This window comes from Rana temporaria, chromosome 3, assembly GCF_905171775.1.
Source record: "Rana temporaria chromosome 3, aRanTem1.1, whole genome shotgun sequence".
Classification (NCBI taxonomy): domain Eukaryota; kingdom Metazoa; phylum Chordata; class Amphibia; order Anura; family Ranidae; genus Rana; species Rana temporaria.
The window spans coordinates 244,015,721-244,042,150 of record NC_053491.1 but is presented as its reverse complement, the minus strand read 5'-3'; the positions used below and the strand labels follow the sequence as shown (position 1 = coordinate 244,042,150).

The following is a 26,430-nucleotide window of genomic DNA, read 5'->3' as shown; positions in this document are numbered from 1 at the left end:
AGAATACATATTTTATTAGACTCCTTTAAACTGCTGAAATAAGAACTGCTTTCCATTGATGACATCCGTGATCCTTGCCCTGTACATATATAGACATCGTGGCATAGGAAACGAGGTGGGGAGTCACATGGCAACCATGGCAACAAGAGGTTCAAGTACACATTGATCCTCCACTCATACATCACTGAAATTCTTAAATGAAAACAGACTGAGACTGCTCTAAGCCATGTCCAACTGCTGCTTTCATTCACTGGTATTGACCTTGCTCATGAGCTTGTTTCCACCAGATAGGAGTAATGGTTGCATACCTGATCCAGCAATTAAAAGTCAATTTATTGCTCAGAAAGTTACAAACACCCCCCTGCTTTAGTCCTATTTCTATTGATGCCTTTCACAAAGGTTAATTATAAGAAAAAACTCTTAAAGTTGAAATGCGTCAGTCCAGAGGACTTGTGTGAGTCCGTACCAGGTGAGCTTCTTGGCAGGAGAGGAGGGGGGTGTCAAAGCAGGAGGAAGGTTCCTCCCCCAAACAGGGAGCTTTTTAATGGGATTTTGGTTTTAAAAAAACTGTATACATATTTCATGACATGCAAGACTGATCTTTTATAATTTTTTTTTTTTTTACCTTCTTTAGATACAAGCCATCACAGTCGTCCAGTGGCCAATAGACCATGCTACACGTTTCTCCACTGTGGTCAGGACAGAAGACTTGTCCTCTCCAGAACTGAGTCTCCACGGTTTCATTGCCAAACTAAGGGCAAGAATATCCGACTTGATACTCATGGAAGAAAAGCCATCCGTCGTAATAGCTTTTGTAATGGAATTACCTTTACTAGTCGCCCCATTCACCTGTATGAGAAGGTCCGTCTGAAGCTTGTGTCCGTCCACCATGGTTGGAGCGGAGCTCTACGTTTTGGATTCACAATTCACGATCCGGCGCAAATGAAGACTGAAGACATACCCAAGTATGCATGCCCTGATCTGGTTACCCGACCTGGGTACTGGGCAAAAGCTTTACCAGAGAGATTTGCACAGAGGGACAATATTTTAGCATTTTGGGTTGATCGCCATGGAAGAATTTTCTACAGCATCAATGATGAGGAACCCATATTATTTCATTGTGGAGTTAAAGTCTCTAGCCCTCTCTGGGCCTTGATCGATGTCTATGGCATTACCCAAGAAGTACAGATACTAGGTACAATTTCATTTTTCGTTCTTATTTGTATTTTGTTAAAAGGGTAGGTGTAGAATCTACAGTAAAAAAAACTTTGCTCAATCCTGCACACTCTTCCTCAAATTGTGCGCATAGTAGTTAAGTTCAGAAATTTCTCTTGTCTAATGAAAACTCAGCATTTCCCTTAGTTTAAGTCTGGCGAAAGTGGTTACCAGGATGGGGTGAATTTCCCTAGCAGGAAGACACTAACGGCAGTAAGAACATGATAGGGATTCTAACCCCCCCCCAATCCAGAACTAAAAAAAGTCATGTGTCTTTAGATCCAGTTTAATTTGGCTGTACCTATTTATAATTACAGCTTTAGAAGGAATTTCATACTGTACACGTGCAACGTTGACTGCTTTTCTTGGAACAGCTTGACCTTCCCGATTTAGGTTCATGCCTCAAAGGTTCTTAAACAAATCCCAGATATTTTTTATACAATTTATAGTATTTGGTTAATTATTTTAGATAATTCTCCAAGAATTTGTATGACTATACTAGTAGTTTTTGTCTTTATAAAACAATAAACCTCAGCAATTTTTATGTTGGGTAATTGAGGTCAGCATGAGATCTTCACGGATCCCTAAAATGTGAATTGCCACTATGAATGTGTAAAATGGAAAATTATATTTGGTAGTCACGTGACCCCATTTGGGGTCCTAGCCAGTAGTTTGCACACCTAATTCTTAAAGGATGACGTCTGGTTGATAAACGAATCGGTACTATTTTAAGAGACCCTGAATCCGCTTCTTTGGTTAAGACCACTGACTTAATTGTTTTCGGTCTTCAGTGATGGGGGGTGTATAGAGTAAAGTGAATTAGTCTTTTATCTTGTGCGATGTGCTCTCAGCACAGTCCTGCTGTATATTGAGTTGCTCACTTGTAGCCATCAATGGCCCTGCATACTGTATATCTTGTATGTCCCATAAGAGACTCTTTAGGGCCTCTTACTCTGCATTCCTCTGTTATCGGACAGGGTTTTTAGAAAGTCCAACACTTGACCCTGCACGAGAAACTCCAGCTACCATTGTTATCACTTCGCACAGGAGTGTTCCAATTCGCTTTTTAAGATCTTGGAAACTTAGAACCATTAAAATAACAGATCAACAAATTACCTCATTTTAGACAAGTGGATGATGTAGTTCAGCTTTGATCTGGGTATGTTGGACAGCATGCATGAGACATTCTGCCTAAATTGAAGCAGTGATGGTGTACAAAGTGCAGAAAAACATAATAAATGAAATGACTATAATATTATCGGTTCAGTGAACGATGAGTTATCATTTATGACCCATAGCTGCCAGTTAGAAGTCTTCCTTAGCTTATCATGCTACCATAAACTGAAATGTGACTGGATGCTGCACTGTCTTATTAAAAAAGGACCATCGATTAGTCTAGACATGCTGTTTAAAGCTGATTTAAGTGGAACCTCATCCTAAACGTTACATTTTGGATAGAATGAGGAAGGATTAGAACTTCTCAGGTTTTTACTGCCGTTTTGTAAACCCATTTTGGCAATTTTATACTTAAAGTGGAGTTCCAGCTGTTGTGTGTGTTTTTTTTTAAGACCCATGTGATGGTCGCACCTACACATATATAAATCGGTATGAGTAATGTATGTTTTTGTAGTCTTTTTCTGGTTAAAAAAACATACTTTGGTCTTCACTGTGAGCCCATCTTAAGTGTGGGCATCTGAAGCCCACTCATTTGCTTCTTCGGGGGTACTGCACTCGCACATATCGTAGAAAGCGCAGTGCACGCGTATATCGATGGTGGAGGATGACCATTGGCTCCTGGGATTGATGAAACTCCAGGAGCCAATGCGCAGCCGCCGGCCGGAAGTGACCTACCTCGTTGCAGTGAGGAACCACGGAAGCGGAGCATTGCCCGGTGATATAAGGTAAATATATTGCTGGAAAAATTATAAATCGTCCAATAGTTATGAGCACAGGGGCGAAAAGTTTAAAGTGTGGGTGGAACTCTGCTTGAAAGTGAAACAACACTTCATCTGTGCACCACAAACCAAAATGCTATTTAATTCATTTTTAATATTAAAAGCAAACTCCATCCATCCATGTCTCCATGCTTAATTTTGCTGAGCAATCACTTTGAAAAACTCCCCCAAGCATTTCTAACCGTGGTTATTTTCAGTAAGGGCAGATGAGATTCATGTAGCATTTACTTTCTGCAAGCCATCTGGCCTTAGCTCAGGCACACAAACAGGCGAGGGTGTACTTAGCTGAGAAAGCCCCTCCTCCTCTACTGAAGACTCCTGGCATGTATGACATCATTTGCATAGGGAAATCAGGAAGTAATTGAAGAAATGTGAAAACAAAAGTTTAAAAAAAGCGAATATGATTTATTTTCCTATCCATTTTCTCATGCTGGGCAGCATAAAGATTAAAAATATTCAATGTTGATTGGGAGAGTGAAATTCTGTTTTAGATTGGCCATACACTAGTTAAAGTTCAGCCAGTTCAGCAGGAACTGGCTGAATTCTAATCGGTGTACAGCCATACCTGTTTGGCACAAGTTGATCGTTATCACCTCCTTCATGCTGGAATTTTTTTTTCTCATTCACTTAAGTTTTATACTTCAAGCTGGGGTTGTCCTAATACCGATACCGAGCATTTGCGCAAGTACTTGTACTCGTGCAAATGCTCCCGATGCTTGATCCAATACTTGGGCAGTCAGGGATGATCGGTGCGGTGGTGAGGGGGAGTTGCAAGCACCGATCCCCCTGTATGGATTTTATTATAGCAGCTGGAAGCCAGGTCTCTTCCTCTCCTGCGGCTTTCAGCTGCTATACTCAAATCTATACAGGGGGTTCGGTGCCTATAACTCCCCCCACCACCGCACCGATCACCCCTGACTGTTTCCGCATCCTCCTCCAGTCCACCTGTGTCCTCCTCCTCTCCCCTCTCTGTCCTCCTCCTCTCCCCTCTCTGTGCTCCTCCACTCCCCCCTTGTGTTCCTCGGACCCCCTGCATGCTTCGTTCCCAAATCTGTCATTTACCAGCTCCTTCCTTTTCCGAATGAACTGTTTATTCATAGCTGGGCATCGTAATCTGTGTTTACGATGCTTCATTTTATGAATAGAGGAGCCTCTGTCTCCTCTCCATTCACCTTCAGTGAAGCTGAGGCTTTCAAAAAAGGAACTGGGGAATCTCTAACCTCAGTCCTTTTTCATGTCTCATACCTCACCAAAGCCCCCCCAACAGGGCTGATAAAAATAAAATAAAAATAATAATAATTGTAATTAATATTTATTTAAAATATGTAAAAAATAATAAAAAACATATCACACTGACACCGTCCACTCCCCCCCTCCCCTAAAAAAAATAATAACAAAACAAAATTTGTAAACTATAATTAAAAAAATAAAAATAAATAAAAAACGACTGACACAGTCCACACGTCATCAGTGCTGCATATTGGTGCCAAAGTCACATGACATTAAAAAAAGAATCGGTATTGGCGACTTTTTTTTTTTTGGGGGGGGGGGGGGAGAAGTATCGGTACTTGTATAAACACACTGGTACTCTAGATATTGGTATGTGTTGTTTTCTGTATTTACTGACTATAGCTGACTTCATATAATGCATACATTCATTATTATATGAATTATTTGTGAATAATATCCTTTTGAATTTTTTGCATGTGCAATGGTGTATTTTCTAAATGCTGTGTAAAAAAAAAAAAAAAGACCACAGATTGCACTACTCCTGGTTACTATCGTTGGCCAAGAGGCCTCCTGAAATCCTTGCCCATCGGCCAATATTTTCTCTGTAGCTTGCACTCTTCAATCGGCTGTTCAGCTGTTCCTATAATGAAGTGAGGCTCAGCTGTGGCTGAACTGGAATGTGTGGGCTGTTTGAAGACCCTCACAAAGTTCACAGGCCACACTGGCATCCGATCAGCTGTACAATTGTTCAGTTTCTTTTTTTAAATTGGCAGCCGTTTCTTCTTAAAGTGGTTCTTTACATATTAAAAATTAGCTTTCTCTCATCTGACTCTTCTCCCCTTCCTCTTACAGAATAGCAGATATATATACTTTTAAGCTTGGGTAAAGTAAGTATCTTTCATTGTCTTTAAAGCAGATAACGGCATAAAAAAAAAGGTCCCTGGTCAGTTTGTCATAATGTGCTAGTATGCATTGAATACTAACCTAAGTATTTACCTAAAAACGAAGCCCACCAGTGGTGCGCTGTCACCATGAAAGGCGCTTCCATCTCCACCTGGTCTTATTTCCTGATTCCTTGCCTGGAACAAGATGACCTAGGGTTGTCCACTCACTGCCTTTTGGCATGCCTACAACGTGCATCCCAGGGGGCCACTAGCACATGTTCAGACATGCCCCATAGTCCCATATCGCTTGCAGAGCCCTTCAGCATGTCTGCGCATGCACAAGGTCTCGCACATGTGCAGTTTCTGCCAGTTATATGCAGTGGCGGCTGGTGCTCAACATTTTTGGGGGGCGCAAACGAAAAAAAAAATTGCAGCCTCACTGTGCCCATCAAATGCAGCCACTATGCCATCGATTGTCACCACTGTGCCATGCCATCAAATGCAGCCACTGTGCCATTAATTGTCACCACTGTGCCATGCCATCAAATGCAGCCACTGTGCCATCAATTGTCACCACTGTGCCATGCCATCAAACGCAGCCACTGTGCCATCAATTCGCAGCCACTGTGCCATGCCATTAAACGCAGCCACTGTGCCATGCCATCAAACACAGCCACTGTGCTATCAATTGTCACCGCTGTGCCCTTTAATTGTCGCCGCTGTGCAATTTAATTGTCCCCACTGTGCCCATTGTCCCCACTATGCCTATTGTCGCCACTGTGTCCATTGATGTCGCCGCTGTGCCCTGTAAAGTGCCCCTTCCCCCTCCCCCCCCCTGCCCGGCACTTACCTACTGGAGTCAGCCATCCACGTCCCTCAATGTCTTCTACCGCCCTCGATGACTGACAGGCGTCTCAGCCAATCAGGTTACCGGTAGCCAGAACCGGCCAACCTGATTAGCTGAGATGCCTGTCAGTCTTATACAAGGAGCGCATCCCTAGTGCGTTCCTTGTATAAGCTTCCGGGACCCGAGGGCTGTACTCGGAAAAGCCTATCAGAGCCGTTGGCACAGTGGTGACTTCCGTACAGCCAACCAGCTGCTATTATTCAGATGGCCGGACATGAGCGCCGACCATCTGAATAGAACAGCGGCAGCGGGATAATAACATAGATTCGTGCAATGCATGAATCTATGTTATTAGACTCCGTGGCGGTGAGAGCCAGAGGGGGCGGCGCTCCAGCGCCCTCTATGGACGAACCGCCACTGGGGGTCCTGGTGAAGACTTGCAGCGTATCTGGTATTTGGCACCTCGCAGAGACCCCTGGCCATATCTGTGCATGTGAAAAATCTCCCTAAACATGAGTTTTAAAATGGTGGTGCAAGGAGAACTTTGGCTAAATGGAAGACCATGCTGGACCGCAGGGACTAGTAAGTATGTTTTTTTTTTTTTTTGTTTGTTTTTCTTATCATACAGGGATAAATATGAAAGAGTTGAAATCTAGCTTTACCTAGGTAGGATGAAGTTCCTCTTTAAATATGACACTATGACAAATATAACATTTACTTGGTGTATCTAAGGAACCAGTCATTTAAGCGTTCTATTAAGATGAACATACCGCAAAGCTGTACATTTTTATAGCCTTCTGACCTTTTAAAGGTATTTGGAATGACGATAAATTCTTTTTGTTGTCTATATTGCTTCTGTTCTTCACTAGACCGACACTTTAAACAGTTCTCAAAATGTCAGCCGAAGCCCGGTGGCCTTTTTTTTTTATAGTACTTTCCATAGTTTGTCTATGGCTTGCTGAGCTATAGTCACGGAAAACCTATGCGTCTGGAGATTTACAGTTTTAAGTTTCAGCGACCGTTCACGCAAGGTGCTGAAAATAGACACATTAAACCTGCTGATTCTATCTACGTGACTTCTCACTGGAGTGTCGCATTGTCCTTAAGGATCGGGTGAAAAAGCCAAATTGCCCACCTCGTCCTGGTGTCTTTATTGTCATGTGCTGATAGTTTGGGCCTTCCAGAGCCCTGGCAGTACCGTCATTAAGATTACAGAAGGCATTCCTAGTCTCCTATCGTGTATTCTGAACCAGCATTAGCTCATCTGGATTACCTCTTATGGTAACATGTCCCCGGCCTCCTCCTGTCTGCAGGTTGACGTTTGTGGCCATGTGTGCTCTGTGACAAATGACCATTGACCTGTGACCTGACATGTTAAGCAGCACCCAGTACATGGCTGCCACAGAGTAATTCAAGACTTGTGAATTCAGCATCTTCTTCCAAATATGTATTGACCTTCTTTGGGGCTTTACATACTGACTGTTTTTATTACTGCTGTAATGTGCAGGAATTATATATATATATATATATATATATATATATATATATATATATATATATATATATATATATATATATAAAATATGTGTATGTTTGTATATTTATTTATTATATATATATATATATATATATATATATATATATATATATATATATATATATAATTTATTACTAGCTTTTTTTTTATTTTTTATTTTTTTTTACATAATATACTAACCGAGCATAAAAAAAATGTCATTGTTTTTGCACTGTTGTCTGGAAGTATGTAAAATAACAATACTATCTGAATTTTATCATCAGCACATTGTTACCAACACACGTTAAAAAGAAAAACTAAAAACCACCATTTTAATACAGATTCTTTTTTTGTTAAAACCGTTCCATGCATGCAGCTAGGGTAAGTACATAAAGTGAATGAGCCATCATTACAAGCCAAGGAGGCAGCTGTTCTGTTTAAATAGAACTGACAAGCTTTCCATCCATACAGTATTACTCGGATACTGGTGCCCAAACTGCCCCTTTGCCAGTTCAGGTCTGACACGTGGGTTAGTAGCGGATCCAGATGCACCAAAATTCACTTTCGTATTGCATGCAGGATTTATTTTTATTTTTAAGGGTAGTAATGCACGCATGATAACAGGCATTACATTATGGTAGCCCATTCATTGCCATAACATACCCCAACAAGGCCAAAACTGAAAAAAAAAAAATTAAAACCACAAGAGGGCGCAACAGCCGAGTGCATTATCCCACAATATCTAATTAGAAATAATCATCATCAATTATAATCACAAATATATTGATGAAAATCGCTCATCAAGCTACTCGCATGTAGCCCTATAGTCCTAAAGCGGAGTTTCACCCAAAAGTGGAACTTCCGCTCATCTGTCTCTTCCTCCCATCCAGTGCCACATTTGGCACCTTTTGGGAGGAACGGATACCTGTCTTTGAAAGGTAGTCTGTCCCCAGTTCTGGGAGTCCAGACTAAGGCACATTACATCAGCAGCTCGGCTTCCTCCTCCTTCCCCCGCCGTCGAGCCAATAGGGACCCGGCGTGAAGCCGTGATGCTATACTGCTGGGTTCCCTTACCCACAATGGCGGGGGCAGCACCCGACGGCTGATGGAAAAATCAGCTGCGGTGCCGACACCGCTGGTTTCCAGGACAGGTAAGTGTCCTATTATTAAAAGTCAGCAGCTGCAGTATGTGTACCTGCAGGCTTTTTTGCAGGGGTGGGTGGACCTCCTCTTTAAGTTCAACAGACTCCAGCCTACAGGAGGACCTCATCAGGGTTTCCTTCAAAACAAGTCAGCCAGTAAGGACCTTGGTGAGGTCCCACTGTACTCTGGAGTTGTACCTAAGACTATAGAGCTACGGATGAGTAGCGATATATTTTTAATCCATAGGATTGTGAGTTTCTTTGGAGCAGCTTTGAGACACCCCCAGTCCAAGAGGGCAGAAGGGCTGGAGGCTTATATTACCATCATGTTGTGGAGTCATTCTCAATACCTTCCACTGGGATATCACACTTTTTGCACAGGGGGGGCTTTTTTTCGTTGTTTCTACTGAGGCCAAAACTGCACCGCACTCGCCTTAGAGCAGTGCATTGCCATGTATTGCAGCACACTTCAGCAAAGGTGTTATGGAATGCCATTTAAAATGAATGCGTGGTGCAATACTGCACATTACCACAACGCAAAGGTGTGATCTTACTTATGTGGCAAAACTCTTGTTCTGGCTGTTCTAATTTTGGCTTTAATTGCTTTGCATGTTGCTGACCTGCAACAAGGATAAAGAATGAGGTAGTCCAACTTTACCCCGGCTTTCATTTTCTTCCACAATTGTTGTCGTACTGACTAAAGCTGGTCACACGTTATACAATTTTCTTATTCAATTTCCTTTAGATTTACCTTCTATGTAGTACAAGGCCCTGCCTGATTGCATACAAATTGAAAGTGTTTAGGTTTAGGTTTTTTTTATTTTATTTTCAAAAATTGTATTTAATCGAGAGACCAAATTCACAGAATTAATGCAATTAAGATACAGAAGCACATAGTACAACACTATACGTCAATCTATAACATCACGGGAGAGAATAAGGACTGAGACCCTGGATATTTGATCACCTCCTATTACATAGTTTTGGTAAATCCAAAGGAAAATTGTACATTTATAAAATGTATGGCCAGCCTTAGGCCCCGTACACACGGTCGGACAAAACCGATGAGAATGGTCCGACGGACCGTTTTCATCGGTTCACCGCTGAAGTGGCCTGATGGTCTCATGTGCGTACACACCATCAGTTCAAAATCCGATCGGGTCAGAACGCGGTCACGTCAAACACACGACGTGCTGAAAAAAACGAAGTTCAATGCTTCCAAGCATGCGTCGACTTGATTCTGAGCATGCGCGGGTTTTGAACCGATGCTTTTCTGTACTAACCATCGGTTTGGTCCAATGGGGCAGCGGTCCATCGGTTCGGTTTTGAAGCATGTTTTAAAATTTTGGACCGAAGGAAAACAGACCGATAGCCTATACACACGGTCGGTTTGGTCCGATAAAAAATTAACTTTGGTTCATTCTCATCGGACCAAACCGACCTTGTGTACGGGGCCTTAGACATATTGCAGTCAGACAACTTGCATTTTGAGAAAGTGTGCTTCACTTTAAAGAGAACCTGTGGTTGTAAAAATGTAGGAACCGCTATTGCGACAATGCAAGCTCCAGGGCTGCCATTCAGATTCCTGCTTCAGTGCCCAGTCAATCCCTTACATGGCGCAAGTATGCAGAATGGCGGTTAAGACTTTCTTGGCATTATGCTTGTTCCAGCTCAGTGATTTAGTAGGAAGCGAATCAAGTGTCAGAATGAGAGCTCTGGAGCCTGCACCAATAAAAACAAGTCAGCCATTGTAGCTCCCATATTTCTTTTTCTTGCAGGTTTAGGGAAGGTTAACAAAAGTGCGTTGTATTTAAAAGACGACATTGATAAAGAACAGAGCTTTGCACACCAAAGTTCACAGGATTTCGGTGATCTTTCACAGGATATAAAACACAGCAGGACAGCTAGTGTGACATCCCTGTTTATTCACACAGAAGATTTTCTGCATACACTCACTCTTTGGGATGGAGCGCAGCATTTTATTAGCGGCGCGCTGTAATCTTATACACTTTGTTGCTTTTGTGACATTATTCGTTTGGTATTTGGTTATGAAGTAGCTGATCTCCTTGTACATTTCCAATTCTCAGAATTCTAAGATGGGAAGACTTCTGTAAACACTAAGCAATGCCTTGTCTTTAAAAGGCTTTATAGTGGACTTGCTGCTAAAATTCACGCTTCACATGAACCAGTAGGACATGTCGGTATTACCAAACCATCCTATTGTTCTAATTATTATTTTTAAAAGTCCTATCTTTCTCACCATGATTAAAAAAAACTTTCCACTAACTGGCCTATCACATGGTCCGTAGTAACTAGAGGCATTATGGTGTTTTATACCATTTAGATACTGTATATACTCAAGTATAAGCCCAGGCACCTAATTTTGCCACAAAAAATTGGGAAAACGTATTGACTCGAGTATAAGCCTAGGGTGTCCATCTGCATGCCTCACTGTGCCTCACTTTGCCCATGTGTGTGCCTCACTTTGTCCATGTGCATGCCTCACTGTGCCCATGACTAGACTAGCGTTTAAGATGGGAGACTATGGAAGGGATGCCCGGCTTTGAAAAATCGGTGCTCCACGGCTGTAGGTTGCCCGGACAACAAACTTAGCACACTTGTAGAGGAAGAGTGGGGCATTTTCAGCACAAAAAAATTGCTGAAAAACTTGGCTTATACTCGAGTATAAACGGTTATAAAGAGAGTCTGCTGTGTAGGGCAAGAGGCTTTTAGCAAGATAAGATCATCTTCTTCATATATATATATATATATATATATATATATATATATATATATAAAATACAGGGCTCAAAATTTCAAGTCCTGAGCTACTAGCCAGGCCTCAAGAGTTACTCGCCACCAGTTGCCCCACCTAATTCATACACTGCCCTGCGCCTAATTGCACCCGTAAACACGCCCTCGTAGATTATCTCATGGAATGACAATGTTTTATGCAGAATCAAGTTACAAAATTAAATATTACCAACAACAACTTTAACAAAATGGGACAGGGCACTGGGGGCAGACCAGAGGGACAGGGCACTGGGGGCAGACCAGAGGGACAGGGCACTGGGGGCAGACCAGAGGGACAGGGCACTAGAACTGGGTCTCTTCCCCATTCTCTTGCTGTCTCCTCTGCAACTCCCATCCATCCTCTCTCTCTCTCCCATTCATCTCATCATCAGGAGCCTGTGTGTGCGGCTCCACGCTTGCATGTCCCCACTTCCCCCTTTTATTCAGGCTGGCAGAGAGGAGAGGAGCTGCAGCACAGTGGGAGGGAGTACAATCCAGCGCTGAGATGCACACAACTGCACAGCCGTTGACACCATAGCACAGCGCACACTGACAGCGCACAGCACACATTGAGACCAGTCTGTTCACAGTGCTCAGGCTGAACTGCTGGACACTTACATAGAGCACAAGGAGAAGAAAACTGCACAAACTAGAAGGCTGCCGCTGTCATGTCAGGGCAACTTTCAGTGAGCGCTGCACCGGAGTGGTAAGTTTTGCAATCCTCCACCTCACTCATTACTTTCTGCTCTCCAGCTACATTGGTTGGGGCCCGGGGAGGGGGGCAGGCTCAGAGAGGTCATACTGTTAGGTCCCATGGCTTAATGAGAATTGTAAGGAGAGCACCTGTGTACTGCTCTGCCTGTGCGCGGCTCACCAGACTACTTTTCCTGAGCATGCACCTTTCCTCTTCGGCCGCCAATCGCATCGGGACTCTAAGTGTAGGCACAGATTGGAGGAAGATTGGTCATGCAGCCCAATCATCACTCGCCCCCAGCTTAAATCCACTCGCCAAATGCTAGTAGGCGAGTGGAAATTTTGAGGACTGATATAATATATGTTCTATAAGAATTGTCTGCATCCCGAATTCTCACTAAGTTTTTATGGACACGGAAATTAATCAATGAATGTGTTAAGAATTCCGGGATTTTATGAACATCAGTTTAAATATCTTAAAAAGAATGTACAGTTTATATTTTTGGTAATATATTATGGATCAAAACTTTTTAGTTTTTAGCAAATATGAAAAAATGATTTGCAAAAGCCAACAGGCAGGGCCCTAAGCTCCTTTCACATATTGATCTGCCTATTCTTAACTGGTCTGTTGTTAAAAGTCCCTTATTTACAGAATGCAATAGAATAAAATAGGGGTCTCCAAAATGGGGGACAAATAAGGAGGAAAGGGAGACTGTTCCAAATCAGGGACAGAGCTATGCATATATCTGCTGGTTAAAAGAAAAAAAATTCTTGTCAGAATCCCCCCTTACATTACGGTCCCTATTGGAGTCAGAAGAAGAGACCATAGGCAGCCTCTGCTGACTTTAATCCTCTTATTGCATGTTGAGACTACACCACTGACCCTAGCTGGGGGCTAGATGTGGCCTGTAGGCTTTAGTTTTGGCACACTTGACCCAATTTGGGCCGTCTTCAATATTGGACCCTGGACAAAAATTTCTTGGCCCCTTCCTAATCCACTTACCAAGTATTTGCGGGCAGCTCGGTCTCAAGGGGAAGCTGCCTTGAGCCCCACAACAATGACTGGGCCCGGCAGAGCTGCCCCTTTTGCCCTGTGTTAAAGATGGCCCTGGACATAATGCCTAACTGAAGTTTCAGCAACAGGCTTCAAAGTTTAGGCTGCGTAGAAACTTTTTTTGTCTCGCTGTTCTAGTTATAGGTCATCCCCAACATTGGAGATAGAATCAAAAAATAGCTAGGTGTTTCCATCAATGTAAAACAGAGAAATGAAAAATGTATGCAAATGTTTATTCCTATATAAAATATTTGTTCTTTTTTCACACAAACTCAATATGGTCTCTACATTCCCCAATAAACATAAAACATAAAAGATGAGACACTATGATGTTATAAGGTACCAAATATATTTAGGTTCAAAAATTTTGCATGCATTCCAAATGATGAAAGATTGATGGGCAGATTTTTATGTACGATATTCATAATAAAAATTACTTTAGAGTTCTACCTAAATGATGTTCCTGTACCTTATATTCCATCTCTGGCTTGTATGTAGACACCTAGGGGTCTATTTAGGAAACATTAGTTAGACGAATATCACGCACACATTTGTACAAGCTGCGTGAATTTTGGCTGCAATTTCTGTAATAGATTCATTTTATATGATCGTCAGCACCATCTAGTGGCCAAAACACAGTATCATTTTCTCAAATACCTGATGGAGAAAATATACAACATTTTGGCCATTAGATGGCGCTGATGATCATAGGAATTAACCACTTAAGACTCGGACCAAAATGCAGCTAAAGGACCAGGCCCCTTTTTGCGATTCGGCACTGCGTCGCTTTAACTGACAATTGCACGGTTGTGCGACGTGGCTCCCAAATATAATTGGCGTCCTTTTTTTCCCACAAATAGAGCTTTCTTTTGGTGGTATTTGATCACCTCTGCGGTTTTTAGTTTTTTGCGCTATAAACAAAAAATAGAGCGACAATTTTGAAAAAAATTAAATATTTTTTACTTGTTGCTATAATAAATACCCCCAAAAATATATAAAAAAAACTATTTTTTTCCTCAGTTTAGGCCGATACGTATTCTTCTACCTATTTTTGGTAAAAAAAATCGCAATTAGCGTTTATTGATTGGTTTGCGCAAAATTTATAGCGTTTACAAAATAGGGGATAGTTTTATTGCATTTTTATTAATTATTTTTTTACTACTAATAGCGGCGATCAGCGATTTTTTTTTCGTGACTGCGACATTATGGCGGACACTTCGGACAATTTTGACACATTTTTGGGACCATTTAAAATGCATTGTTTTCTGTGAAAATGACAATTGCAGTTTGGGAGTTAACCACTAGGGGGCGCTGATGGGGTTATGTGTGACCTCATGTGTGTTTACAACTGTAGGGGGTGTGTGGCTGTAGGTGTGATGTCATCGATTGTGAATCACTATAAAAGGGATCACACGATCGATGCCACAGTGAAGAACGGGGAAGCTGTGTTTACATACAGCTCTCCCCATTCTTCAGCTCCGGGGAGCGATTGCGGAACTCCAGCGGCAATCGGGTCCATGAGTCCCGCGACCCGCGGCTGGGCATTATACAATCACGTACCTGGTGTATGAGATTTGTTTTATATGTTAACCCCCTAACGTCACACACAGTAGCTTTATGTATGTGTGTCCTAACTGCATTTGTGGCACAAGCATGTAAGCCCAAGAGGAGGCAGTTCAGCTCTGATGAAGCCTGAATTCCCACTGTTACAGTGTTCTGCATAAAGCTACCCATTCATGTAGAATGAGCTGCCAACACACCAGAAAAAGCAGCTCGCCACGAATAATTACGTGGATTTCTTGCGGTGCAGTAACACAGTTGAGTGCTGTTCATAATCAATTTTTAATTTATGTGAATTTCAATTTTCAGTGTCTGCCCCCTTCGTTTACGGTCCAAGCATTGCTTCAACACAAAGCTTTAGCAAAATGTTAAGAACCACACTTAAACAAAATGCATACACACCCAAGAGTAATACAATGAAAAAGTGAGATACAGAGAACAGGGGACTATGGAAGGGGGAGGGGGGAATGATCAATAAATCACTGTTTGATCGGGATTTACAAAATGTGAGGACCACATTCAGTCCAATTCCCTTTAGTGTCAAACTGAATTATCATTTGTAGATCAAAGGTTTATTTTTGAAGATCCCTTTTAAGAATCAAAACCTTCATACCTTCCATAGAAAATGATCTGGTGTGAGAAATGTTGAAGCAGACCCCCCCCCCCCCCCTCCCTTAATCAAACGCAATTAAATGTTAAAGTCCAATGCAATTAGCAATAGTTACTTGCCTCTTTCTGTTAGGCTGTTCTGTCATCCTTGCCAATAGAAAACCCACGCCACCATAAAAAAAAAAAAAAATGAATTGGCAGCCAGCGTCTTCATTTTTATTTTGTGCTCACCCACTGATGACGTCTTGCCTGATCATACTGTACTAGATCTGGCTCAATTATTCTTCATAAGACTTAATACAGTGTATGCACCAGGCTAGATCTTGCCCTGCTTGTTATTGTTCAATGAGCGTCTGCTCCAGATTTAATGCAGTGCATGCTCAAGCTCTCCCTAGGAAGCACTGGTGATGTAGCCTTCCCAGGCGCGGCAGCTGTGAGGCACTGGCTACATCACCAGGGCCGCAGAAAACCGCAGGAAAAGCTTACTAGAGCCTAAAGAGGAACTGCTGTCTGCTCACATAATTTGTAGTAAAAGCATCTTTGCCATTTTGAAGCTTCCCTCCAACCACTTTGCATATTATTTTATAAATACAGTAAAACCTTGGTTTGTGAGCATAATTAGTTCCAGAAACATGCTTGTAATCCAAAGCACTTGTATATCAAAGCATTTTCTTTACAGGGTATAAAAGAGAGGAGAGGCACCTCTAAGTGTAGCAATCAGTTGCTAAATGTTGTACCTTCATTAAATGTAACCATATTGCTACACTTAGAGGCTCCTCTCTTCTTTTTTATACTCCGTTGTGACATGACGCTACTCTTATATCAAGACATCGCTTGTATATCAAGGCAACATTTATTAAAACATTTTGCTTGTCTTGCAAAACGCTCTCAAACCAAGTTACTCTCAAACCAAGGTTTTACTGTACTTGCCAAATATGCTGCAGAAATCTCCCTCCACTGAGTCTGGCTGCAGCTATTTTAACTGTGGGCAGCTGAAGCTGCTTTCTGTTCACTTCCTGGCTTTACCCACCTCCAGCTCTGCAGCCCTCATTGGCCTTCTTATGACTCATCCCCCTTCCTTCCTGGCATGAGGTCATAAGCCTAGGCTTTTTATTAGACAGGAAGTGGGCTATATAAGGTATTTACTGGCAGAAAAAAAATGTTTTACTATCCAAAGTTAAAACAACCAGGGCAGAAGATTTAATAGATGAAAAAATTACAGTTCCGCTTTAAATTTTATTTCCCTGGGCGCCCCTTCAGGTCAACAGAGGGACTCAGGAGGTGGGAGCAGAAGAGGGACTTTTTTATTTTATTTTTGGAGCGTAGGCAGATAAAGTCACTGCCATTGTACCCCCTGGGAGGGTGATGTAGGTTGGGGGGGGGGGGGGGGCGTCAGGAAGGCTGTATAAGGTCCCATGCTTTCTAACAGCAACCCTGATCATCTTGCAGAGCTGAATGCACAATGTGTTTTAATATTACCTATTTCCACTTCAATTAATTCTAAATATTCAACTGGTGTAGCTACAGGCTGGAAAGAAGGTTTCACAACCTTATCGTGTGACAGGAGGCAGCTGCATTGCATCTGCCACCCACACATTTACCACAATAGGATGGATGGGCGTTTGTATTGTGTTTTCTGTCCCTGGCTGAGACGACAAACACTCTAAGCCAGAAGTAGGCAAATAGCAGCTCTCCAGCTGGTGCTCGGCTTTCAGCATATAATGCCCTTCAGCATGCTAGAAGTCATCATTCAGCTACAAATGGAAAGTCACAGGTTGCAGGCCAAGCATGCCAGGAATATGTGTTCCTGTATGATGGGCCTCAGGATCAAGTTTGAGGCCTGAGATAATATTGAAATCTATTTTGTATGTACATGGAACAGAAGCTGGCATTTTTCTTTCCTAAAAAAATAAATGGAATTTCCTTACATGAGGCAGTCCTTAAAAATGATATTCTACCACGTCCTGGTTATTTGCTCCAGCTGCATTTTCGAGAATGTCGTCATTTCAACATTTCTTACTTGGCAGACCGTTTTCTTGCAATTTTGAGAGATGCAGTTAAAAAAAAAAAATGAAATGTTTCCAAAGAGTTTGTTTAGAGCAGGGGTCTCCAAACTTTTCAAACAAAGGGCCACTTTATTGTCCTTCAGACTTTAGGAGGGCCGGATTGGGGCCAGCAGGGGCAGAAAATGTCACAAGCTCAGCATCCGTGAGAATAAATATGGCCTAAGGCCTCTTTCACACGGGCGGCCCATTCAGGTCCGCCTGCCAGTTTTTTAGGCGGACCTGAACGGGCGCTCCATGCTCTTCTATGGAGCAGCGGATGTCAGCGGTGACATGCCCGCTGACATCCGACCCGCTCAGATCCGCCAAAGTGTGAAGGAGGAAAAACCTACTTTTCCATCCGTCTGGCAGATCGGATCGGGTGAACACGGAACGACGGTCCATGTTCATCCAATCCCCCATAGGGGAGAGCGGAGAAAAGACAGGGCGGTCCCTGCACAGTGTGTGGGGACCGCCCTGTCATCCGCCGGCTCAGCGGGGATCAACTGAGCAATCATTGCTGATCCGCCCCGTGTGAAAGGGGCCTAAGGGTTGGTGGTCAATAGGAGGATTATTCCCCCTATTAGTAGGAGGAATAGTATCCCATCATTGGTATCAGTGGAAGATATAGTGCCCCATTGTTGTCAGTGGGATGAATAGTGCCTCATATCAGTGAGAGCAATTGTGCCCCACAGGCCGGATAAAGGCTAGCAAAGGGCCACATCTGGCCCTCAGGCCACAGTTTGGAGACCTCTGGTTAAGAGGATGGGGAATTCTCAAAGATGAGAGATAAACCCAAACTTTTTTTTTTCTTTTCTTTTGCCTAATAGAAAAACATATAACAATAGTTCTTGCTGTTCTTTGTTTCATCTCTTCTCATAGCCTTTTCGAATGGAGGGACCTCTATATATTCCAGTCAGGGTTCATACTGCTGTCATTTAGAACATAACCTTATGATTTGTCCCTAATGATTATTTTGTTCTATTTGCCCCCCACAGATAGCACATTTGCAGAGACCATGCCTCCAGGACGTCTGAGCAGTCCCCGACTGAGCACCTGTCTGCCCCAAAGTAGCCATGACTCTGCAAACTTCAACAATAATGAACTGGAGAATAATCAGGTGGTGGCCAAAATTGCCAACTTGAACTTAAGCAGGATGCCTCCGCAAACGGACAACCATGCCATCCCTTGTTGTCAAAACAGGCAGCAGCGTTCACAGGCCATGCCCACCATATTGGACACTGAGCTTCATTTTCATCTGACCCGCGGTGCTGACATCACCCTGTCTCCAGACCGAACAGTGGCATATACTAACTGGCAGGAAAGCAACAGGACGATAGTGTTTACTGAGCGGCCAGTGCACAATGGCGAGACCCTGTTCGTGGAGACGGGTCAGCTGCCACTGCCTTATTATGGCTCGTTATCATTTGGCATCACCTCCTGCGATCCAAGCACATTACGGACATACGATCTGCCATCTAACCCAGAGTACCTATTGGACAGAAAGGAGTACTGGGTCGTACATCAAGGCTTGTTCACAATGGGCAATGGGGATATCCATAGCTTTTCATTTACGCCCATCGGGGAGGTCCACCATGGCATCAACGGAAACAGTCGTGGCATGCTCATGTGTGTGGACTCCTCACAGCCCCTTTGGGTATTCTTTTCCATCCATGGGATTGTCAATCAGCTGAGAATTATGGGTGAGTAGCTATCTTCACATGGTAGTCTGCTGTTGTATGGTTTTCCTCATGCGCCTCTTGACTGACAATTCCTGCTTTTTGTATCTTAGTTATTGAAATTGAAAGTATGGCACTTTAGTATAATTTGGTTGCTTGATAAAATCGGGTTCAGTTGAAATGGTGGACAAAGTGGAGAGCCCCTGTGCAGGAATAAAGCAGAACCTCAGGCAAAAGCCTTAATACAGTCTAAATGATAGGCTTGATTTTACCTGCCATTTACATTGTAAAAAATGTACCGTAAATGCATTTTATTCCCTTTTAATTAATAAGTGATCTGTCTGTCTTTCCTCTGTTCTCAGCTGTATAAGAGCTGGGGGAGGAGAACCAACAGTACACTGAGCTTTCCAGTGATGGCTGTGTGTGGGGGGGAGGGGGTGTTTTAGGACAAGTCTAATTATTGGAGGAGAACAGGCACAGCTAGAGAACTGACCACGGTGAGATCTCCTGCTTAGTGTGGTTAGCTTTTAACAGAAAAGCAGAGGGACTAGCAGGAACAGGGATTTCACACAAAGGAAGCAATACAAAGAGAAAAGGATTCTTTCTCATGCAAGTACATAGTACAGCAGACACATATCAGGAATGGTCCCACTGTATGTAGGAATGTAGTCACCCTCTTCTGCTTGCTCCCGGGATGGACTAGACACTATAGGATGTGTAGTGTGCATAGAGCAGTTAACATGACCACAACTAACAATGACCACAACCACAGTACAGTAGATAAAATAATTTACAATAAACCGCGTTTGTCACATTAATCACCACTAATTCTTAAATGAAATGGAGTAGTGAAAAAGGATAACTTAAACAATGAATGTGCTTCAAAATCAAAAAAACTAAATGCAAAACACTTTATATGAAATTCAAAGTCCCATAAAAATCTTCCCAGGTGAATAAAATGCTGGTGCTCTTTTAAACGTAGAACTCTGGTTCTTTATTCCACTTGTGCATAAAGTGCCCCACATTGTGGACATGACCACCTATTGTTAGTGTGGTCAGTTGCACTTGTGGGGCATGTCCCCTATGAATTCCGACTCCTCTTGAATTCGTTCAGCTCAAAACTTTGTAGCCCGCTAATCCCACTCAGAGGGGAATGATGACTAGAAGAGAACTCCTAGCATAAAACCTCTCAGTTAAATAAAAGGTTTAAAATACACTCACTTAAATGCCGATTTGACCTGGCACCTGGTGTGTACAGCATATGTATGTATGTATGTATGTATGTATGTATGTATAGGATACCGACAGTCCCCCTTCCGTGGTCAGACGTGTGGCTCGGGTTCCCCTGTTAGCAGGGCAGCCATCACAAATAGGGGCCCTTACACAGTTTTAGGCATGGGAGGGGCTGCCGAAAATCTGAAAGTTGGGGTTCGCCTCTCTTCTGCGGGCCCCTGGGTACATTAGGGCCCTTTACTAGTGTAATGCCTGTACCCCCCTGATGGCAGCCCTGCCTGTTGGTGAGATATATTGCCAGTAGTGTGGGACCTCTACATTCACAATTACATGGACTTTTGCGGTTTTGTTGTTTGATTAGTTGATGGTTCTTTCCAATTATTTGATGGTTGCTTTTGTCACCACTCTAGAAGGAGAGGAACCCACCAGAAATGTCACCTCAATAAACTCGCAATAATTAGCAGTAAGCTTACACTAGTAACGGGACAATAGCTGTCCTATCTGCTACTTATTATTGCGAGTTTATTGAGGTGACATTTCTGGCGGGTTCCTCTTCAGGCAATGTGAAGGAGAATAATAAAGGGTGCCTGAGAAAGAAGTCTCTCTACTAGAGTGGTGACAAAAGCAACCATCAATTGGAGAGAACTACCAACCAATCGTAAACCACAAAAGTCCATGTAGTTGTGAATTTTGTGGTCCCATACGACTGGTTACCATCTCATTACCACCAGGGGAGCCCGAGACACAATTCTGACCACGGAAGGACGGCCGGCATCCTATACATACAAACATATACAGCACACACCGGGTGCCAGTGAGAATTGGGTGTTTTTAAGGGGCTTTTATGTCTGTGGATACATGTGATTGCAGGATATGAAGACACATACGTCTTGGTGGAAAGGGCAGCGCACAGCAGGAATTAGTTTTCTGCCTGAGATGAACTTCTTTTCCCAAGACCTAGATGCAGTTCCCGTGCTCCGTGTTTGGTCTAGCATCCTGCCTTGACAGCTATTTCTATGTGTGGGATGTAGCATAGTGCGTTGGACAGATGTTGTCTCCTACAGGCGTGTAGAGGAGACTTGTGGTTTAGAGAGAGTGTGGGAACCGTCATGATATCAGTGCTTCGGGGTGTGTGTGTGTCCAGCTTATTCCATGTAAGGAATACACACAGGCTAAATATATTCTATGGGAACTGACACCCCCCCCCCCTTTTTTAAAGGGAATGTAGAAAGTTTTGAAATAAAAATACTGAAAATAAAAATAAAAAAAATGAAACTTTCATCGGACATGTCTCCTGGGAGCTTTTGGTCTGATGTGTGTACACACCATCAGACCAAAATCCCCGCGGACAGAGAACGCGGTGACGTAGAAGACACCAACGTTCTCAAACACGGAAGTGCAATGCTTCCACACATGCGTCGAATCAATTTGACGCATGCGCGGGATTTCGGGATGCTGGTTACACGTCATAACCAGCGGACATGTCCGATTAGGTGTACTAACCATCGGACATGTCCGACGGACATGTTTCCAGCGGACAAGTTTCTTAGCTTGCTAAGAAACTTTTGTCCGCTGGAAACCTGTCCGCTAGGCCGTACACACGGTCGGACATGTCCGCGGAAACTGGTCCGCGGACCAGTTTCCGCGGACATGTTCGACCGTGTGTACGCCGCCTAAGTGTAGCAATAAGTTGCTAAATTTTGTACCTTCATTAAATATAACCATATTACTACACTTAGAGGCTCCTCTCTTCTTTTTTATACTCAGTTGTGACATGACGCTACTCTTATATCAAGACATCGCTTGTATATCAAGGCGCTCATCATCAGATGTTTTTTTACCTTAATGCATAGAATGGAATTGAGGTGAAAAAACATGAACCTTTAAATGTACACCCATGTAAAAGCCAAGTTTCAGGCAGTCCCATTCATGTCTATTGGAACATAGAAGCTGCACAGACACAGACGCTGTTACCAAATTGACATCCGTGTGGGTGCAGATGTGTGTCCCCGAATGCAGTCATTGTGAACTCGGGGACATGCACACCTACACGCAAGTCAACTTGGGAGTAGCAGCTGTTTCCATGCAGCTACTGCATCCCAATAGACCTGAATGGGGATGCACGGAACACATGGGTGTATGTCTAAGTACACCTATGTGAACAAAGCCTTAGGCCCGGTTCACACTGATGTGCTGTGAATTTGGTTGGAATTTTTGTCCATTCTGAGGTGCGAATTTACCACAATTTTAACGCGAATTTCAGGAGTGGGACATAGCTGTGATTTAATATTCTAGCCAATGAAATCATAATGTAAAAAAAAGTGTGTACTTCCGTTTTTTGTGGAGAATCGCGTGGTGAAATTCGCACATATGTGAATTTTTTTTTCTTTCTAAAATCTTCTAACATTCTAAGTATTTTTGGACATTTATCATTTAAACAAAGCTGGGGTTTCACTTATGTATTCTGTGTCTGTGACATGGCTGTCATAAAATTGTGTTCTGTTTTGTTACTGGTGTGATGTTCATTCATATTGTCTTCTTATCACCAGGCACTGTACAGTCCAATGTTCTCTCCCCATCCGGTTCTCCTAGCGGCTCCCAGTATGACAGTGACTCAGATATGGCCTTCAGCGTGAACCGTTCCTCTTCAGCCTCAGAGTCGTCTTTGGGTATGTATGAAGTGGACGTGGTGTCGGTCACGTTTCAGCTACCATGTTTCCACTGTGTGCTACCAAGGCAGTGGTCCATCGCAATGTGTGCCAATCATTATTGATGGTAAAAAAAGAGGCTGTTTTGGGATTGATGTACTGAATTAGAAGATGAAGTATTTTCAGCAAATATTTGAGGGCAATTTTATAGAATTGCCGACCATAATGCATTCAAGATAATTTGATGCCAAAGAGTACCGATCCTTATCTTCACTTCTTATATAGTCTCAATATTTTCAAACACAATAACATACAGTTGTTTGCTGTAGGCAGTCCATCTCTAAGTGTTTCATCATTGGATATGTCTTCTTTAGAACATTTTTGTACTACAAGATCACAAACTAAGATGAAACCTAGAAAATCATATTAAAGCGGGAGTTCACCCAAAAATCAAGTTTCTGCAGTTAGATCCAGCATACTGCTGACAGCTGCAGTATGCTGGTCTTTTTTTTTTATTTTGATACTTATCGTTATAGCAGTATTTTTTCTATGGCTCCGAGCGGGGAATCCTTCGGGGAATGGGCGTTCCGGAAGGCAAGCAAGTTGATTGACGGCCTTCGATAGCGCGTCACGGCTTCCGAAAACAGCCGAGATGACACTTGGCTGTTTACGGCGCCTGCCGTGTAGAGCTGACTGCGCAGGCGCCGTAAATTGCCGAGCGTCACTCGTGTATCTTCGGAAGCCGTGACGCGCTATCGGAGGCTGTCAATCAACTTGCTTGTCTTGAAGGGAACGCCTATACCAGGAAGTAATCCCCGCTCGGAGCCATAGAAAAAATACTGCTATAACGATAACTACCAAAAAAATAAAAAAAAGATCAGCATACTGCAGATGTCAGTAGTATGCTGGATCTAACTGCAGAAACTTGATTTTTGGGTGAACTCCCGCTTTAAGTACAAGAGCATTGTTGTTATTTTACAGCTGATTGATTAATAATAGAATAAGATGAAAGGCATAGTAGTACAAAATCCTCCTGAAGAAGCCGTATCCAATGGTGAAACATGTAGAGATGTATTGACTACAGCAAACAAATAAATAAATATATATAATGTGTGTGTATGTATGTATGCGAGTATAGTTTTAAACTTTGGATGTTTTTAATGTTATTTTTGAATAAAACAATGTGCTTTTTATATTTGACACATGTTGTTTTTTGTTGGCACCTTTAAAAATCCCATTTCATTCTGAAAATATTGGTACACATTTTAAAGGCATGTGGTGCCCTTGATTCCCACTTGGGCCCTGGTATATATCTTTATTTTTACTTATATAGCCTCACTGGCCAATAGGAATGTGCAAGGAGGTATATGACCAATGCTATGGGTAGAAGCCAAAGCTCTGGCTGTCATAACGGCCTGGCATTCAGCTGTTACAGCAGAGTATTAGCCTTCCTGTTGACACAACTGGAGAGTCCAAATCTGGCACAGCTCTGCATAGAAACCAATCCGCCTCCAGGTTTTATTGTCAAAGCTTAATTGAACAAGTAGAAGTTAGAAGTTGATTGGCTACCATGCAGAGCTGCACCAGATTTTGCACTCTCCAATTTTAGTAAATCATCCCCACCATTTGTAAATTGCAGTTTCTTTTGTTACGGTGTACTGTATTAAAGTCAGTCTCTGAAATATGGTTTCCTTTTATTTTACAGTGACGGCTCCTAGTTCCCCGCTAAGTCCTCCTGTGTCGCCTGTGTTTGCACCAGAACCTCAAGGAAGCAAAGATGGGGAATGCGCCGTTTGCTTCGACAATGAAGTTGAAACCGTCATTTACACCTGCGGCCACATGTGTCTGTGTAGTAGTTGTGGAATGAAGCTGAAGAGACAGGTCAATGCCTGTTGCCCCATCTGCCGAAGGGTGATAAAAGATGTCATCAAAACATACCGTCCTTAAATGAGTGTGACCTTTTTACAGGGATGTTTGGTGTGTGGACTTATTTGAATATAGAGTGAAATCAGGGATTATCCCTTAAAGGAATCCATGCTTTATGTGTTGGCGCCGAGGTTAAACATATGAGGGTGGTGTAGCACAATATGTGCCAGTGTCCTTACATGGCCAGCTGATAAAGGGATACCTCCAGCACAAGGTTGTAAAACAATTGTTCAGGGTGCACTTACTGAGCCATCCAGCTCACCGACATCATTGGCTGGAGAGGTGCCTTTACTCAGGAGTGTCCACTACACTAGAATATCACCGCCCAGGGCCCATTTTCCGCGAATAATTGTTTATCAGTGCAAATAGTAGTAGTGCCTTTCAGTGTCCTTAATCAGTCATTTGAAGGCAGATTTCCATCAGGACATACTACAGGGCTGATGTATGAAAACTGGAGTTTTTGCCCATAGCAGCCAATCACATTCACTACTGTGGTCAAAGTCAAACGTAAATCCTCGGTAGTTGCTTATTTTTGGCAACTATCTCTTTTTGCCTCCAGTTCCACAAGAAAACCCCATACTTCAGCAATGTTTTTCCCCAGTGCATTGATACTGGGGCACAGATCTTATCAAGGGGGCTACCCTATGTTACAGTGGTACAAAAGAGTTCACAGAGCTCAACACAGCCATAGGATTACTTTCTTACAATAATATGAAAACCTATTGTTTTTACCACCCAGCAATATAACCTGTTCTCCTTTATCACTATTAGTGAGGTGTAACAGATGTATGGGCAGAGCAACAAGGAAATGTACAGCTGTTGTAACCGTTGCATCACACAGAAACACGTAATAGTACGAGTGCCCCCAGATCAATGTGAAACATTCATCATCTCTATTTTTGCAAGGGAATGTGTTACCATGTAATAACAATATATTGGCTTTTGTGAAATGTCTGATGTGCCTTAAATGGTAATTTGAAAGATTCATTTATATCTATCCTCCTATTGATGTAAACGATTAGACATTACGGTAACTGCTGTATTATTCTGGAACAGTGACAAATTTGCAAACAGTTGGTGTTTCTCCGCTCAGGTCAGGGGCTGAACATACTATTTGTGCAGACCGCGGCCCTCGGGGGTTAATGGGCCAAATTGCATTATACGTGGACCTGGCAAGTGCTGAGACCCCTTTGTTGCTGTCATTTTGACATGGTACTGCTCACTTTTAGTGAGAAGTGGGAGGTAATCTACATAATGGCTGAACTGTTCTCCTGGTTTATAATTCTAGGTGATGTTGGACAGTAAAGCTGGCCATCCATTATATAATTTTCTTATTTCATTTCTTTGAGATTTACCTTGTAGTACAGAGGTGTCCAACCTTTTGAAGAGGGAGGGCCACTTAAG

General features: G+C 42.7%; 1 protein-coding gene across 2 annotated transcripts in view; it reads left to right on the top strand.

Annotated features, from left to right (window-relative positions):
- Positions 1-26,013, top strand: part of NEURL1B (neuralized E3 ubiquitin protein ligase 1B) — a 537,508-nt gene extending 511,495 nt beyond the window's left edge. For both annotated transcript variants that reach the window (XM_040344539.1, XM_040344540.1), the window contains 4 exons: positions 635-1,195; positions 18,539-19,243; positions 23,002-23,121; positions 24,806-26,013. In XM_040344539.1, the coding sequence (XP_040200473.1) occupies positions 635-1,195; positions 18,539-19,243; positions 23,002-23,121; positions 24,806-25,047 (1,628 nt within the window). In that variant the 3' untranslated portion in view covers positions 25,048-26,013. The remainder of the gene's footprint in view (positions 1-634; positions 1,196-18,538; positions 19,244-23,001; positions 23,122-24,805) is intronic.
- Positions 26,014-26,430: the final 417 nt, after the last annotated feature.